Source organism: Urocitellus parryii, chromosome 4 (genome assembly GCF_045843805.1).
Source record: "Urocitellus parryii isolate mUroPar1 chromosome 4, mUroPar1.hap1, whole genome shotgun sequence".
Classification (NCBI taxonomy): Eukaryota; Metazoa; Chordata; class Mammalia; order Rodentia; family Sciuridae; genus Urocitellus; species Urocitellus parryii.
Genome location: NC_135534.1, coordinates 45,728,026 through 45,746,543, shown reverse-complemented (window position 1 = coordinate 45,746,543; position 18,518 = coordinate 45,728,026). Strand labels below are relative to the sequence as shown.

The window sequence follows — 18,518 nt, the reverse complement described above, 5'->3', positions numbered from 1 at the left end:
GGTCCAACCCTGCCTAGCAGTCTAAGGGCCCGCCCCTTCCCAGACGAAATTCCAGCCGCATTCAACGCCGCAGGCTCAGCTGGGACTCCGCCCAGAGGCTGAAGCGCTGAGCAGTCAGGTAAGGAAAGGGCGGCTAGAACCGCGTGGGCAGAAAGCGAACCTCCCGCAGCTTGCTGGAAGGAAACCCAGACAGTTCTGAAAAGAGGAGTAGGAAGGACTTGTGTAGAAGTAGCAAAAGACGTAGAAGCAACACGCGAATTTGTAGAAATGTGTTTAATTCAACCGAGTACCAGAAAAAAAATCAAGACCGAAAATTGTAGTAGGATATGGGGAGGAAGAGGTAGTGGAAATTTAAAAGCTAAATTTCAAAGAGTAGAAAGGGAAAACAGGAGGAGTCTTGTCAGGTAACAGATAAGAGTGAAGGTGATGCATTTTTTTTTTTTTTGGACTTTTGCCAAAACTGTTAGTGGTTGAGAGAGAAAAAACCCTGTTGGAGGGAGGGCAAAAGTTTGAAAACTAGAGAGGGAGGAGATTAGTGGATACAGTCGTCTGGAAGAGGAAGGTGAAGAACAGATGGAGAATACTATAATTTTCTGGTGTTATTCAGTCTCCTTGACTTGTGAGGCGACTTATCTACCCTGAACCCCTGACTTGAGGCGCTGGGGCTAAAAAGTTGTAGTAGCTGGCTATTGTAGTTATCAAGAGGTTTGTCAGTCAGGAAGGTGATTGTATTTATAGGAAGAGCCAAAAGTAGGGATGCTGTGACTCAATAAGGAGAAGACAGTGAAAAGCTGGAAGGAGCATTTCTTAATCCATTTAGTGCCAACTTTTCAGTTCTGTGAGTGTGCCAATGAAATTGACACAAGTGCATTGACACAAAGGTTATTTCCCCAGCAACGGGGGGGGGGGGGGGGGGGGAAGGGGGAGGGAGTAAGTCATGTTGGGACTGATTAAGTGTGGTGAAGAATAAAAATTTTAAATGATACGATAAAGAAGACCAGGGTATATCTCATTGAGAGGTGAGGAGATGAGTGTTCAATTAGAGGGCAACCAAAGCAAAGTCCTATGACAGGAATGTGTTTGGGGAGGCTCAAAACAACAAGGAGGCCCAAATGGCTGGAATAAAATGAAGTAAGAAGTGAGCAAGCAGAGATGGAAGTCAGAGAAAAAAAGCAGGAAGGAGAGATGGTTTACATAAGTGATTTTTCAGTATGGTCTCAGATAATAACCTCTGTATCACCTGGAATGTGTTAGAAATGCAGTTCTTTTTAAAAAAAATCAATTTTATCAATAGACACAAACATTATATATATTTATTGTATACAACATTTTGTTTTGAAATATGCATGCATTGTATATTTCAGTGTATATTCTTAGAAACATTATATATATTTATTGTATACAACATTTTGTTTTGAAATATGCATGCATTGTATATTTCAGTGTATATTCTTAGAAATTAATGGTTAAGTCATTTCTAAGACCCCACTCCTACTCCTGATTTATTTAATCAGAAACTCTGGGGATCCCCAGCCATCTGTTTTAAACAGATTTCCAGGCGATTCTGAGGTCATATCAGAGAGCCACTGTGGGGCTTTGTAGACAATTTTCAGGACTGTGTTTTTTCCCTCCAGCCAGAGACCATCAGGAACACACCTGTGTTTAAACAAAGTGGATTTATTACTCCTTGAAATAGGGGGAAAGTATTGTGGGGGAACCATTGGGACAGCTCAGTAAGAGTGTTAGAAAGAAACTATTATAGGATCTGGGTAACTTGGGGAAGGTTTTAAGGAAACAAATCTTCACTCTGGATTGTATCCTGTCAGAAAGCAGGGACATTTCTGTGACTGGAATATCTCAATAAATATTATCTGTAAGATGAACAAAATAGGGTGAGGATAAAGCCACAATTGGTAAAGAAACCTCAGTCAATTTTATTAGAGAGAGGAGAATGTTTGGTATTTCATAGATTACACAGTGACCTTGTTCTTGTCTTTGTTCAGACAAAATTAAGTGGCCCTGCTGTGTCTCACTTTCTCATGATCTGAGTGACTATGTTTGGGTTGGCGTTCTGTGAAATGGTTTATGTGCAACAGAAGAATAACCTGGCAGCTGGGTGCAGTGGTACATGCTTGTAATCCCAGTGGTGCGGGAGGCTGAGGCAGGAGGATCACAAGTTCAAAGCCAAGTTCAGCAAAGTAGCAAGGCCCTAAGCAACTTAGTAGGACCGTGTTTCAAAATTAAAAATTAAAAAACGGTTGGAAATGTGACTTATTTTTTAAGTGCCTCTGGGTTAAATCCCCAGTACCAAAAAAAGAAGACGAAAGAACAACCTGACCTCTCTATGAGTGCCAGGCCAGCTTCTAGCAATACTGAGGTCTAGCTATTGTCAAACCAGCTCCCTTATGTTAGGGTTTTTTTTGTTTTTGTTTTTGTTTTTTTTTCTTTCTCGGGCTTTCATTTTGACAGAAAGAAAAGCCACTGGAAGGTTTTGAACACAATGATTTGATTTAATTAAGTTTTTGTTTCTGTTTTTGTTTTCTGTATGTGTTGTGCTGGGGATCAGACCTCAGTGCCTTGCACATGCTAGGCAAGCACTTGACCACTGAACTACATCCCCAGCCCTTCTGATTGTATGAAAGTGCACTCAGCCAGATCAGATACACCTTAGAAATAGTAGGACTTCCAGGGGCTCCACAGTTTAACGAATCCTGTCAAAAATCTATTAATCAAGGAAAAGGTTAGCAGCAAGACCTGAACAAGTTTCTTTCATCTTTTATGAAACAGCCTTTTATGGAAGTGGCCTTCCATCCAAAACACCAGTTCTCTTCTAATATAGTCACTATGAATACTGTTTGTGTGTATGTGTGATTTCCTTTGTGGAAAGTACAAGAGTTTAATGGGTTTTATCTTAGTTAATCTTTATAAAAACTTATGACCTGGTTAGAATTAGTACATCAGTCTTACTGATGATGAAACTGAGGATTAGGGCTGGGGATGTGGCTCAAGCGGTAGCGCGCTCGCCTGGCATGCGTGCGGCCCGGGTTCGATCCTCAGCACCACATACCAACAAAGATATTGTGTCCGCCCGAGAACTAAAAAATAAATATTAAAAATTCTCTCTCTCTCTCTCTCTCTCTCTCTCTCTCTCTCTCTCTCTCTCTCTCCCCCCCTCTCCTCTCTCACTCTCTCTTAAAAAAAAAAGAAAAAAAAAAAAAGAAAGAAACTGAGGATTAGTGTTATATTAACTGTTTTTTGTTTCTGAGATCCATTTTTTTTTTCCAAAGGCACCAGGGATGTTTAAGCACCGAGCCTATCCCCAGCCCTTTTTGTTAAAATTCTGATTTGTTATACATGATGGCTGAATGCAATTCATTTCATATTACACATACAGAACACAATTTTTCAAGACACTGGTTTGTACACAAAGTATTTTCACACCATATGTGTCTTTTACATGTACATAGGGTAATGATGTCTAACTCATTCCACCTCCTTACCCCTTCCTTTCCCCTCTCTCCCCTTTGTCCTATCTAAAGTTCCTCTATTCCTCCCATGCTCCCACACCCCAGTCGCCATTATGCATCTGCATCCTCATATCAAAGACATCATTCTGCCTTTGTTTTTTTTTTATCCCCAGACTTTTTTTTTTAAAAGAGAGAGGGAGAGGGAGAGAGAGAATTTTTAATATTTATTTATTTAGTTAGTTAGTTAGTTTTTGGCGGACACAACATCTTTCTTTGTATGTGGTGCTGAGGATCGAACCCGGGCCGCACGCATGCCAGGCGAGCGCGCTACCGCTTGAGCCACATCCCCAGCCCCTATCCCCAGCCTTTTTTATATTTTATTTAGAGACAGGGTATCACTGAGTTGCTTAGGGCCTTGCTAAGTTGCTGAGGCTAGCTTTGATCTCACGATCCTCCTGCCTCCCGAGCTGCTGGGATTACAGGTGTGTGCCACCATGCCCGGGCTCTGAGATCCATCCTTATAAGTAAAAGGTGTATTAATATGATAGCTTTGGGGTGGGAGAAAAAAAACTACAAAATTAAATATGAATACTGACTTTAATATGTATATTTATTTCAAAAGAGCTTGAGTATGAAAAAGTGTGCATCTTAAAATAGAATATATGTAGTGTAATAAGCTTCATTTTACAGACAGGGAAGCCAAAGACTCAGGTTAAATTATTGTATGTAATGTCAAAAAACATATTCCTAATCTATGTATTATACCACCTTTTATTGTGTGAAACTGTGATGAGATTGTGATTGGTAATAATTTAGAGTATAGTACCTGTCTACCGTACATAAGGCCCTGGGTAGGTTCAGTCCCTACCACTGCAAATAATAATTTAGGAAGTCTGAACTGTGTGCCTGTTGACATTTAGTTACAAAAGGAAGGTATATAATACAAATTTATGCTTTTTGAAGCCACCCTCTGACTTCTAGACTGGCCATCCTCTCTCTTGAAACTGGTGCTATTAGATCTCAGCAGGCTGAAACATTCAGTCTTCCCCAATTACATTTTATTCTTCCTTGCCTCATGCCTTAGTGCCTGCTAGAATATTTGATTGTACTAGAGTACCTGTCTACCTTCATTTCCACTTTCTTTCACTTTCTTTCTATTCACAAAGACTGTGAGGCCCTGTAGAATAGAAGTCACATTTCATTCATCTCTTTGTGCCCAGTGCCTTATATGTTTGAATATATGCATTTATTAATTCTACTAATATTTAGTAAGCCAGATATAAAGACAACTTCAATAGAAAGTTTGCTGAATGAAAGAAAGCGTAGGGAAATAAATGTATATTGTATTAGTTCTCTTTTATATTTATTTTTTAGTTGTAGTTGGACACAATAACTTTATTTATTTATTTTTATGTGGTGCTGAAGATTAAACCCATGGCCTCACACATGCTAGGCGAGTGTTCTACCACTGAGCCACAACCCTAGCCCTATAGTGTATTAGTTCTCAGCCTTGTCTGGGCTTGACACTTTTAAGAAATCTGTTGGAGGGCTGGGGATGTGGCTCAAGCAGTAGCGCGCTCGCCTGGCATGTGTGAGGCCCGGGTTCGATCCTCAGCACCACATACAAACAAAGATGTTGTGTCCGCCGAAAACTAAAAAATAAATATTAAAAAATTCTCTCTCTCTTAAAAAAAAAGTCCAAAGTACCTCCAGACATTTGGGGAGAACTATTAAAAAAAAAAAAGAAATCTGTTGGAAAATATAGACTTGCCCTAAAATTGTTTATGTTTATGTATACCATTAATTTTGTGTCTAATTTCTGAAATATTCATGATTTTACAGAAGGCCACTAGACCCAGCTTTAAGAAATTCAAGTGTAGTTGGTGGGGAGTCTAATTGGTTCATAATTTTTTGGCATAGTAGTCTGAAGTACCTTTAACTCCATAACCCCACTTTGGGGAATCTGTCTTATGGAAATAAAAATAACAAGGATATATGTATAAAAATGTTAATTATGTTAAAAGAAAATAAGTTCTCAAACTAAAAAATGGGAAGTTTTTTGACATCCTCTGTCTTTCTTTGAAGATTTAGAAAAATCACAAGAATGGCTTGTTTAAAATTAGAATTTGTTTATTGATACTACGCTTTTTAAAATTTTTTTAGTTGTTGATAGACATTTTATTTATTTATATGCTGTGCTGAGAGTTGAACCCAGTACTTCACACATGCCAGGTAAGTGTGCTACTGCTGAGCCATGGCCACAGTCCCTTGATACTATTCTTTTGGTCTCAGTTACTTGCATAATTATTGGCCTTGTGAAGACATATCTATAGGGGATGAGTCCTTGTTACTGCAAATATCACAGGTGTATTCATATCATATTATGCTTCTTAGGTGTTTGGAGCTTGTTATTCTTTCATTGATTAGCATATTCTTCACCTCAGGCTATCCTTTCAAAAATATCCTTTATTACAACCTCTGTGGCTTTGTTTTTATACTTTGTGAAATGACATACTGCAATCTTTCTTGCTTTTCTTAACCTGTTTCTTTTTGTAAGGTTTTATGCAGCCTCTCCATGCTTTGTCTGAATTGGCCATACTCTTTATTACTATGTTGCTTCTTTGCTAAGGAAAAAAAATGAAAATGTTAAGAGAAATTCAACTAAGAAATTTTGCTTTTAATAATCATAGCAAAAATTGGAAAAATGTAAATGCATATGATATTAGTTATTAATGTATTACCTTTTGATCCAAATCCACCATTTGCTTCTTGCTCTGCCATAATGGAGCTGGACCCTATAAGCAATTCTGTTTTGATAAGTGGACATGGAGTTTTGTCAGTAGAGGGCCCTAGGGAAAATGCTGAAGGAGACAGGGCTTTCTCTTCCTAGATCTAGCATGCTTGTTTTCTTCTTGGTTCAACTATGTGGCTGACAGTGGCATTTATGGGTACATCTAGTGGTTCTCATCCCCAATGAGTGTCATGGCCCTCTGTGAACAGCTTCCACGTCCCTGAAACAGATTGCCAGTGAGTTCCATGAGCTCACCCCAGGGCAGCTTCCTGGTACATTCTACTGGCACATCCCCAGTTTCTCAATGATGCTCAGTAATTCTGACAGAACCCACTCTGGAGGCTTCCTGAAAATTCTACCATCATCTCAAAGAGTGAGTAGTTCCCTCCTTCCTAGATTTGGCTTGCAGCAGCTCATTGGACCTCTCTACCATTTCATTGGTCATGGCCACTATGACTTCTCAAATTTTAGATCCCAGCTCCAGAAGGGAGGGGACTCGTCCAAATTTATTTCTCAGATGGGTACTATACACTAGAGATAAGGGCTGCCCTCTCTATGCTGTTCTTGTAATAAGTACTGCTTTCTATCCCTTCCATAGTTAATCTCTTACTCCTAGTTAATATTTCTTTTTATTAAACATCCCTGTTCAAATTACTGTGTGCTTTATTAAACATTTTCTTTTCAAATTACTGTCCTGTCTCCTGGCTGATCCTTAACAGAGTAAATCATTGAAAAAAGATGAAATAAACTAGAATACTATGCAGGAATTAAAAAAGAATAAATCAGGCTTTTGTGAAAGACGAACTGCTATAGGAATTGCCTCTCTCCATAAATATATATAAAATTTCACAAAACGTATGAAATAATTATTTACAGACCTTGTACTTGAAGCAGCACAAGACTGTGATCTCTGAAAGAGTCTTGCTGAGTTGAAGAGAAAGAAAGAATACAAATGAGGCCAGAGTGCCAGAAATTTGCAGGATGGAGTTCTGAAAAGAGGGAGCTCCACAAAGAACTCTGGAGATTTTTACAGGGGCCTTCAAGAGGCTTTGGCTGAGTTCTGTCTGCACATACATGGAATAAAATACAATTAGGCCTGGAAAAGAATCACCAAAAGCAGTAGGCCAAACACTTCTTAGAATTCCTTAAGTTCAGGGAGTTGTAGAAAATTCCACAGAATGGAAGATCTAATATAATAGGCTTCAGAGAAAAGAACAGTCATATCTCAGTAATGTAGGTAATTAATCCTAGAGTAAGACTGCTCTTGGCTTTCCATAACAAAACTTACAAACAAGCCTCAGAAGATCTTAGAACAAAATCCAACACTCTTGTAAGGAATACAACAGAATCCAGTAAAATTCAACATGTTCGGGCTGGGGATGTGGCTCAAGCGGTAGCACGCTCGCCTGGCATGCGTGCGGCCCGGGTTCGATCCTCAGCACCACATACCAACAAAGATGTTGTGTCCACCGAGAACTAAAAAATAAATATTAAAAAAATTCTCTCTCTCAGAGTCTCTCTCTCTCTCTCTCTCTCCTCTCTCACTCTCTCTTTAAAAAAAAAAATTCAACATGTTCAAAAGTTAACAGGTATTTTAAAAAGCAGGAAATATCCCATCAAGAACCTTTTTTTTTCTTTATGGTTTTTAAGTTTTGTATGCTGAACAGCCCATGGACGTTTGTACATATATATATTTGTCTCAATCTTCTCATTTCTAGCATTTCTTGAAGGTAACTATTTTCTTGACTCTTTTTTTAAGGACTAGGGTTTTTGATTAGTATACCTTGATTTTATTTTTTGTTTTGTTTCATATTATTTTTCTCCTAATTCCCTTGATTATCTTCTTTTCTTTTCTTTCCCTAACAGTCAAATTCTACTGTTCTCTCTTTCACTCTTCCTTTTACTCTTTACTACTATTCTGTCTCATCCTCTCTCATAATTATTACATCCTACATGTCTGCATTCTCTTCACCTTTTGAAATAGCAAACCCTTTTTGTAAACATAATATCTGTGACCATGAACCGAAATTTCAAGAAACAATAGATAACTTCTATACCATTTCTGTTTATATTGCCAGCTAACATTGTAGATGCCAAAAAAGGAAATAAATATTTAGTTTAATGCTGAATATTGATTACATTGCTTGTTATTATTATTTGTCTTCCCCTAAGGTATTATAAAACTTCAGGAACACTATAAATTCACAGGGTAGAAGCTCTGCCACATCAGATTCTTATTGATAAATGGGTAGACATACAAAAAGCAAGGGAACAACAACCCATCCCCCCAAAATAAAAATACCTCATTAACAATCCAATGAGATCACAGTGGAGGAAATATCAGAGAAGGAATTTAGAAAGTTCATAGTTAAACTGATATGTGAAGTAAAAGATGAAATAAGGAGTGAAATCAGAGAGAAAAATCCAAAAAGTGAAAGATCTCTTCAATAAGGACATAGAAATCCTAAAGAAGAATCAATTGGAAATTCTCAAAATGAAGGAATCAGTAAATCAAATTAAAAACTCAGTGGAGGGGCTGGGGTTGTGGCTCAGCAGTAGAGTGCTTTCCTAGCACATGCAAGGGTGTTGGTTCAATCCTTAGCACCACATAAAAATAAAATAAAGGAATTGTGTCTAACTACAATGAAAACAAAATTTTAATTAAAAAAATCAATGGAAACCATCACTAGCAGACTAGACTACTTAGAAGATAGAGTTTCAGGCAATGAAGAAAAAATATATAATCTGGAAAATAAAGTTGACCATGGAAAAAAGACGCTAAGTGACCATGAACAGAAATTTCAAGAAACATTGGATAACATGAAAAAGGGCATCAAGATTTATCAGAATGGTGAAAGCTTAGAAATAAACCAATGAAGAAATATCACAAAATTTCCCAGACCTTAAGAATGAAATGGAAAATCAAATACAGGAAGCTTACAGGACTCCAAACATACAAAATTTCAACAGACCTACATCAAGGTACATCATTATAAAAATGCCCAAATTTTAAAGACTGCTAGAGAAAAACAACAGGTCACATTCAGAGGGAAAACAGTCCAGATATCAGCTGATTTCTCAATCCAGACCCTAAAAGGTAGGAGGCCTTAGATTACATATACCAAGCCCTCAAAGAAAATGAATGCCAACTAAGAATACTATATCCAGAAAAATTAAGCTTCAGATTTGATGATGAAATAAAAACATTCCAAGATAAACAAAAGTTAAAAAGAATTCACAACTGGAAAGCCTGCACTACAGAACATATTCAATAAAATATTTCATAAAGAAGAAATGAAAAATAAAATTGAAAACTAGAAACGGGAGAAACTACACTAGAAGAGTAGTTAATCAAAGGAGAAATTAATTGAAATTAAAAACCAGAAATAAAATGGCAGAGAATAAAAATTATTTCTCAATGTTAACATTGAATATAAATGGCCAAAATCCATCAATCAAAAGTCATAGATGGGCTAATTGCATTAAAAAACAAGACCCATCAACATGCTGTCTCTAAGAGACTCACCTCATAGGCAGAGACTAAAGGTAAAAAGGTGGGAAAAAAAACCATATCATTCCCTTGGATTTCGTGAACAAGCAGGGGTTTCTATCCTCATATCAGATAAAGTGGGCTTCAAGCCAAAGTTAATCAGAAAGGACAAAGAAGGTTATTTCATACTGCCTATGGGGATTATACATCAACAAGATATAACAATCATAAATTTTTATGCCCCAAACAGTGGAACATTTATGTACATCAAACAAACCCTTCTCAATTTCAAGAATCAAATAGACCACAACATAGTATTACTGAATGACTTTAACACTCCTCCATCATGACTGGATTGATTGTCCAAACAAAAACTAACCAAAGAAGATATAGAACTAAAAAATACGATTAATAAAATAGACCTAACAGACATATATAGAATATTTCATTCATCAATGAATGAATACACTTTCTTCTCAGCAGGACACAGATCATTTTCTAAAATAGACCACATCTTAGGCCACAAAACAATGCCTAGCAAATACAAAAAAAAAAAAAAATAGAGATAATACCCTTGGATTCTATCAGATTATAATGGAATGAAATTAGAAATCAATGATATAATAAAAAAAAATAGTAGCTACTCTAACATCTGGAGACTAAATAATGTGTTACTTAAAGATTAATGCATAGCAGAAGAAATCAGGGATGAAATAAAAAAATACTTAGAGGTAAATGAGAATAGCAACAAAACATAAAAATCTCTGGCACATTATGAAGGTGGTTCTAAGAGGAAAGATCATAGCATTGAGCTCATTCATAAAAAAAAAAAATTGAAAGTCACCAAATAAATAACCTAACATTATATCTCAAGGCCCTGGAAAAGACCAAATCAACACTAAAAGCAGTAGAAGACAGGAAATAATTAAAATCAGAGACAAAATCAAGGAAATTGAAATCAAAAAATGCAAAAATATCAACAAAACAAAAAATTGGTTCTTTGAAAAAATAAACAAAATTGATAAGCCCTTATCCATGCTAATCAAGAGAAAGAGGAAAAAACTCAAATTTCTAAAATTTGTGAAGAAAAGGGAAATATCACCACAGATACCAGTGAAATACAGAGGATAATCAGAAACTATTTTGAAAATTTATACTCCAATATGTTGAATAGAAGTGGTGAAAGAGGGCATCCTTGTCTTGTTCCAGTTTTTAGAGGTAATGCTTTCAGTTTTTCTCCATTTAAAATAATGTTGGCCTTGAGTTTAATGTGTATACCTTTTACAATATTGAGGTGTTTTCCTACTATCCCTAGTTTTTTTAGTATTTTGAACCCAAATGGATGCTGTATTTTGTCAAATGCTTTTTTTTTTAAAGAGAGAGGAGAGAGAGAGAGAGAGAGATAATTTTTTTAATATTTATTTTTTAGTTCTCGGCGGACACAACATCTTTGTTGGTATGTGGTGCTGAGGATCGAACTCGGGCCGCACGCATGCCAGGCGAGCGCGCTACCACTTGAGCCACATCCCCAGCCCCCTTGTCAAATGCTTTTTATGCATCTACTCAGGTAATCATTTGATTCTTGCCTTAAGTCTGTTGATGTGGTGGATTATATTTATTGATTTCCATATGCATTCCTAGAATGAAACCTGCTTGGACATGGTACAGTCCAAGAATATTTAGAATGTTTTATATGCGATTGCCAGTATTTTATTAAGAATTTTTACATCTATGTTCATCAACATAGTCCTTGAAACTCTAGCCAGGGCAATTAGGCAAAAGTATGAAATTAAAGGGATACAGTAGAAAAAAAAAAAGAACTCAAACTATCCCTATTTGTTAACAACTTGAATCCTATAAACTATCAGAAAACTTCTAAAACTCATAAATGAATTCAGCAAAGTAGCAGGGTATGAAATTGACACCCATAAATCAGTTGTGTTCCTATACACCAATGATGAATCAGCTGAAAGAGAAATTAAGAAAATCATCCCATTCACAGTAGCCTCAAAAAAAGAAAAAAAAACACCTGGGAATCAGTCTAACAAAAGAGATGAAAGACCTGTACAATGAAAATTACAGAACACTAAAGAAAGAAATTGAAAACCTTAAAAGATAGAAAGACTTCTCATGTTCTGAGATAGGCAAAATAGTATAATCAAAATGGCCATTCTACTACCACAAGTGCTATACAGATTTAATGCAATTCATATTTAAATCACAGTGAAGTTCTTCATAGCAATGGAGAAAGCAATCATTAATTCATTTGGAAAAATAAGAGCCCCAGAGTAGCCAAAACAATCCTTAGTGAGAAAATTGAAGCTGGAGGCATAATAATACCAGACCTTATACTACCAAGCTATAGTAACTAAAGCAGCATGGTATTGGTACCAAAACAGACATGAAGTCCAGTGGAACAGAATAGAAGACACAGAGACAAATAGAAGACACAGAGACAAACCCACATAAATACAGTTATCTCATACTAGACAGAGGCACCATAAACCTACATTGGAGAAAAGACCTTCCAAGATGGAAAGGAGGTGTTGTGGTGACAGAAAATAGATCTATCATATACATAGAACTCATTTTGTTTCATTCACAGGCGTCATGGATCAGGCAATAAACCTTTCCAAATCCCTAGGATTAGAATGTAGGGGTTGCACAGCTAGGCAAATGTTGTACCACTGAGCTATACCTCCAGCTCTGTCTCTAATATTAAGACACCCCCGCCCCGACTTCCTCACAAGCAGCTGTGTCCTAAGTCTTGGCAGGATCTTAAGCACCAGCTGTATATCCTAGTGCAAGTCACATAGGCTCTCTACACCTCAGTTTTCTCATTAGCAAAATGGGGTTAATAGTAATAATTACCTCATAGTGCTTCTATGAGATAATGTATACAAAGAGATTAGTTTGCTGCTTAGCTACTGATTAGGGGAAGCATCTCTGGTGTGTTTTGAGTCTGGTCCATGTGATTAATGATGTCACAATGCCCTACTAGACTCCGACTTCTCCATTAGGGAGTTGCGGATCCTTTGGAGCCAAGGAATGGAACTGACATGCAAGATCTCTATCAACTGAAGGTTTCATGAGCAAGCTCCTTTGCCAAGATCTTGGTGAATAGTTTCTCACTGTGCGATTATATTTTAGAAATTATTTTCCTTTTTATCATGATTGTACTTGGCTGGATGCTTTTTGTTGGACTTGCATGTTACATGGGCACATTTCCAGAGTTTGTGGTAAGTAATGACTTTATGTGTAAATCCCTGGTAGCCACCTCTGGCTCTGCCTCACACTTCCATCTGGAATTTCTGACCAAATTGGAGAGAGCTGAGGTCTCACCACTAATTAGAAATCAGGATGTGATGGGAACAAAGTTAGTTTCCAGGCTCCTCCTCATCTCATTGGGACACTCTTAACTTTTAAGTCCTTTTTTGTTTCCCCTTCTTTCTTGAAATGTATAAGGGGTCTGCTGGAGACAGTGCCTAGCTTCTGGATTTTAAGACAAGTAGATCATGAGTTGCTGGTAGGAATGGGGACCATAAGGACTTGGGGGACCATTCAGCAGTACTTCTAGTCACCACCCAGAGTTACTTACCTATAAGGCCAACAAGTAGAGCCATCTTGACCTTTAAATTTCTTTCTGACTCAGCCTCCACCTCTAAAGTGGAAACAGAAGTGGCCCATTAGTGAGAGCAAGGCACGACGGAGGAGCCGGGCTTTGGAGGAAGATCTGTCACTGTAAGTAGGTGGTCAGATTTGTTGGGCTGGGTTTCCAGAGAACTCTAGCACTGGAGTCTCCTCAGAGAGTTTGATCTCCTGGAAAATAGAGTAAACCATAGAAGGGGAGATGATTTGAGGTGTATGGTGGGGAAAGAGGACTTGGGGAATACTATGAGGCCAAAATTCAGGTATAAGTATCCTTTTGTTTTGTTGTGATTTTGCTATTCTGGAGATAGAATCCAGGCCTTTCACATACTAGGCAAGTGCTCTGCCACTGAGCTGCATCCCAGCCCTATAGGTATTGCTTTTGAAGATGATTCCCATTTATTTATTTTCTCCTCACAAATACTGTACTATCTTGTACCAACTCACCCCTCCTCCCTTCCTTCCTTGTTCTTTGCCTCATACTCCCTTCCCTTTCTTTCCCTTCCTCACCCCTCCCCTCCCCTCTTCTTCCTTCCTTCCTTAGGATCAGACCCAGGGATGCCCTTTTTATTTTATTTTTGAGATAAGGTCTCACTAAGTTTCTGAGGCTAGCCTCAATCTTGCTGTTCTACTGCCTCAGCCTTCTGAATTGCTGGGATTACCAGCATGCACCACTGTGCCTAGCTTGTATATTTTAAACCACCTTTTTGGCAGATCATAAAACTAGAGAACAAGAGCTTGAGTTCAAGTTCTAACTTTGCCACTTATTAGCTTTGTGACCTTGGGGAAGTTTAATTTCCTTGAACCTCAGTTTCATCATCTGTACAATGGGAGATATCTCAGTATCTTAACTATTTTTGTAAAAATTACATATGGGAATTCATGTAAGGTATTTAATGCAAAACCAGACAATTAACATTTAGTAAAATACTAACTTAACAACTAAGTAAAATAATGAATTAGTAAACAAAGATTTACTGATGATAGTGTCCTCAGGCATTTACCCAAGGCCAGCTCAATGATGAGGGTAGGATTCAAGCCTAGGGGCCTCTCATATTCATTCCACTAGACCATACTGCTCTCAGAAAATATTAAATGGACATATTGCTTTCAGCAAACCATCTCCTAGGTTTCTTGCATCCTATTGTTTGTTGTTGTTGTTGTTTTATTTTTTTATGCCTCACAAGAGTGGTTCCATTGTTAGATAAACTTAACTCTTTGTAGTCTTATTATCCTGATCACACAGGAGCAGTGTTTTTGGAAGCCCCCTGCCACCTTTTTTTTTTTTTAAGAAGGAAGAGGTGTCAAGCCCTAATCTTAGGTATATTAAGAGCAGGACACTTGGTAATTGGTTTTTTTTTCCTGTTGTTGGTTTTTTTGCTTGTTTATTTTGTTTTTTAATCCATCTGCCCCAGGATTTCCAAGAGAGCATTGGCCCAAAGGAGTCGGACCTTTGTGAGGAGCGTGGGGATGTGGATGGAAGAACTGAAAACATATTTAGCTGAGACATTGCCACATTGTGTAATCCTGACCAAATCACTTAAACAACTCTATGCCTATTTCTTCAGCTGTGAAATGAACATAATAGTCCATCTTTCTTGTCTTCTTTTCCCATGGTAGTTGTAAGGTTTATGCTGCATGATGAAAATTGCATTTCACAAAATGCAAGAATTTTCCTTTATGAACAGCATAACAATAGCATTAAAGTTAATTGCTCATAGTATACCTAACCAGTTAATTCCCTCAATAAATCCAGAATGGTTTTGTTTTTTTGAATAGCGATTTTTTTTTATCAGATTGTTTAAAGCCACTAGTTATATATTTTAGTATGCAATGAGTTGTTATTAAGGATGTGATGTTACTGAGATCCTAAATAGTCACTAGAGTATAAGAGCCCTTTTGATAAGGTTTCTTTAGCTCCAACATATGTGGCATCCTGGCCAACCATCCCATAGCTGTGCACTGTGATTTTTTTCCCATAGTGTCACAGGGGCTGATGTCACAATTGGTATCTGAGCCCTGCCCCCCAAAATGGCCATGGAGAGCCATTTTAGTTTAGAGTAGACCCCAGAGACCCTCAACCAGGAGCTGTCATGCTGGGCCATCCATCCTCTAGTCTCTAATGAAGACAGCCCAGTTCCCAGAACTCAGGGAATAGAACACTACCTTCCAGAACCATCCATTTCCCTAGGCACACACCACCAGCTGAGCAAGAAGCCCCACAATGATCGTTATCTTATGGTTGCTTCTCATTGCAGGAACGATGTGGAAGGGATTTAAATATCCCCCAGGAGGGGTAAGTGTACCTTTGACTTTGTTCCTACTTTGAAGTGTATACCCCTAAGTAACAAACTAAGCATGAAAATCCAACTCTAGTAACTTTAGAAACAAATACTGTCTTCTTGTATTTAAAAAAAAAAAAGTTAGCCAGGCACGGTGGCACATGCCTGTAAATCTCAGTGGCTAGGGAGGCTGAGGCAGGAAGACCGCAAATTCAAAGCCAACCTCAGCAACTTAGTGAAATCCTAAGCAACTTAGTGAGACCCTGTCTGAAAATAAAAATAATAATTTTTTTAAAAGGGGAAAGGGGCTGGGGATGTGGCTCGGTGGTTAAGCACCCCTGGGTTCAATCCCTGGTACCAAAAAAAAAAAAAAATTACCTACTTCTGTTACTATTCACACTCAGAATTCGGAGTTCCCACTTTCTTTCATGTGCTCTTTTATATATATTTTCTTAAAGGAGTTTATTAATTTTTTTAAAGTTCTTCATTTAGAGGTAAGGGGATGGATGTTTCTGGCCCAGAGCCAAAGGTATCTGACATGGGTGATCTAATCTATAGTATGCTAACAGCATATTTTTAAATGAACAACCTTCATAGGATTTTCCTAAATCAGCCCATTTCAGCAACCCAGACTTAACCCATCTTTGCATAAATACTTGTTGACAAAGGGTTCTGGTAGCTGATGTTTCTTTCCTTTCTACCTCTCATCAGCTCCCACATTGTTGAGCCCCCTGGCAGCCAGCATCAGAGGTCTTAGGTGAGACAGAATTGGACACAACTACCCTTGCCGCCCTTGGCAAGAAGAGCAATTGCTTGAGCCCTTCACCCTAGCAACTGCTGGACCCACCTGACATACTTTTTTCCCCCCAGACCCCTGTGGAAGTAAGCAAGGATGATCCTGGTGAAGTAATGCAGCTCTGAAGCTCACCTGACTAGCTGTACAGTTCCTGTTGTTGGTTTCTCATAAAGTAATTGCACATTATTTTGTCATATTTTATGTCCAGTTCCGCACTTTTTAAGATGAACAAAGACGGTATTATTATTTTATAACAGGAAGGTAGAGGGTAAGAAGGTGGTAGGAGATGATTGGGTCCCTTCCAAGGCAATTTTGTGTCCCCTACTCAATTTCCTTTAAGGATAGAAATTTCTAGAGCTCTTTAGACCTACTTTCCAAATAATATCCTCCTCCTAAGTACTGTTAACAAAAAAAGGCTAGAGGTTACAGCAACTTTAAGCCTGTTCTTTGTAGGCGGCATTTCTCTGTAGCCTTTTTAGTTATTACTAAGAACACAAAGTTTACCCCATGTGGGGAAAGGAACTCATTTTAAAATTGAGAACAGATACTAAAATATACATATTAGCCTTCCGAAACTGGGTGTTAACTTTGCAATGTGGCAGAAATTGAGAGGCTTAAATATCTTTCCATCACAGCTCTAGGCCGAAGTCAAGATTAAGACCCAGGCCTTGTCCAGTACATGCTTTTATGTGCTAAGGCAAGTCCAATGAGAAGGACTGGGATATCTGAGATTTTGTTACCTAAATGTCTATCACCTGAAGACAAGAAGCTGCCTGATAATTCCTCAAAGCCAGTATATGCAGACATAAAAGCTAACGGCTCAGACCTCCATATGGTACAGCGTAGTTTATGAAACCGGGATGGAAACTGAGTAAGAAACCTATTTTATTAATAAATTTAAGTGTAGGAACACTAGAATTTTTTTTGTGATGCTGGGGATTGACTACAGGGTCTCTCACATTGCCGGGCTAGCATTTTACCACTGAACTACATCCCTAGCCCTAGCCCTGAACCCTAGGATCTTTATAAGCCCTCTGAAAGTGGTTTGAGGATTTCAATTAACACTCAGGGGGGCTGGAGATGTGGCTCAGCGGTAGCGCGCTCGCCTGGCATGCGTGCGACCCGGGTTCGATCCTCAGCACCACATACAAACAAAGATGTGTCCACCGAGAACTAAAAAATAAATGTTAAAAATTCTCTCTCTCTCTCTCCTCTCTCTCTCTTTAAAAAAAAAAAAAAAAAAAAAAAACACAGGAAGTGGGAACACAGGTTAGGGATTGTAATTCCAATGCTCTAGAGAACTGCATCCTTTCCAGCAAAGCAGATGTTTTGGTTATACAGTCTCAATGGTTTGGATGTGAGATGTCCCCAAAAGGTTCATATGAAAAATGCAGGAATGCTCAGAGGTAAAATGATCAGATTATAAGAGCTTTAACCTAATCAGTGGCTTAATGGTTTAATTAATCTGAGTGGATTACTAGGTTAGGTAACTAATAGGTAGGTGAGATGTGGCTAGAGAAAGCAGGTCATTGGGGTGCCTTTGGGGATTATATATTTTGTCCCTGGCTCCTCTCTTCTTCTTCCGAGTTGCCATGAGCTTAGCAGCTTTTCTCTGCCCACCTTTTTGTCATGTTATTCTGCCTCACTATGGTCCCAGAACAATGGAATCAGTTGACCATGGACTGAGACTTAATGAAACTGTGAGTCCAAATTAAACTAGTCAATTTGGTTATAGTGACAAAAAGCTCACACAAGATTACTTGGTACATGTTTACTAAACTATTTGTAAGTGGCTCTTCACAATGAATGGATTTTCCTTTTTAAGAAAAATAAAATGAATTTGAAATCCATAAACACAACTACTATAATTTCTGAATGTATTATTCTAGCCACTTTACAGTTCCTTAACTTGGGTATCTGAGAGCACAACAGGACTTAAGCTGGTAAAAGAAGAGAGATCAGTGGTAGGGGCTGAAGAGACATGAATGTATGACAGAGAACAAGCAGAGAAGTGTGTACAGGAGACAAACCCAACCCCTAAAGT

General features: G+C 38.0%; 1 protein-coding gene across 1 annotated transcript; it reads left to right on the top strand.

Moving 5' to 3' along the window:
* Positions 1 to 12,918: 12,918 nt before the first annotated feature.
* On the top strand, positions 12,919 to 17,553 carry Misfa (mitochondrial sheath formation associated). Its single transcript, XM_026414500.2, has 4 exons — positions 12,919 to 12,987; positions 13,401 to 13,489; positions 15,655 to 15,692; positions 16,549 to 17,553. Exons 1-3 carry the CDS (start codon positions 12,919 to 12,921, stop codon positions 15,674 to 15,676), a joined length of 180 nt encoding a protein of 59 aa, XP_026270285.1. The 3' UTR covers positions 15,677 to 15,692; positions 16,549 to 17,553.
* Positions 17,554 to 18,518: the final 965 nt, after the last annotated feature.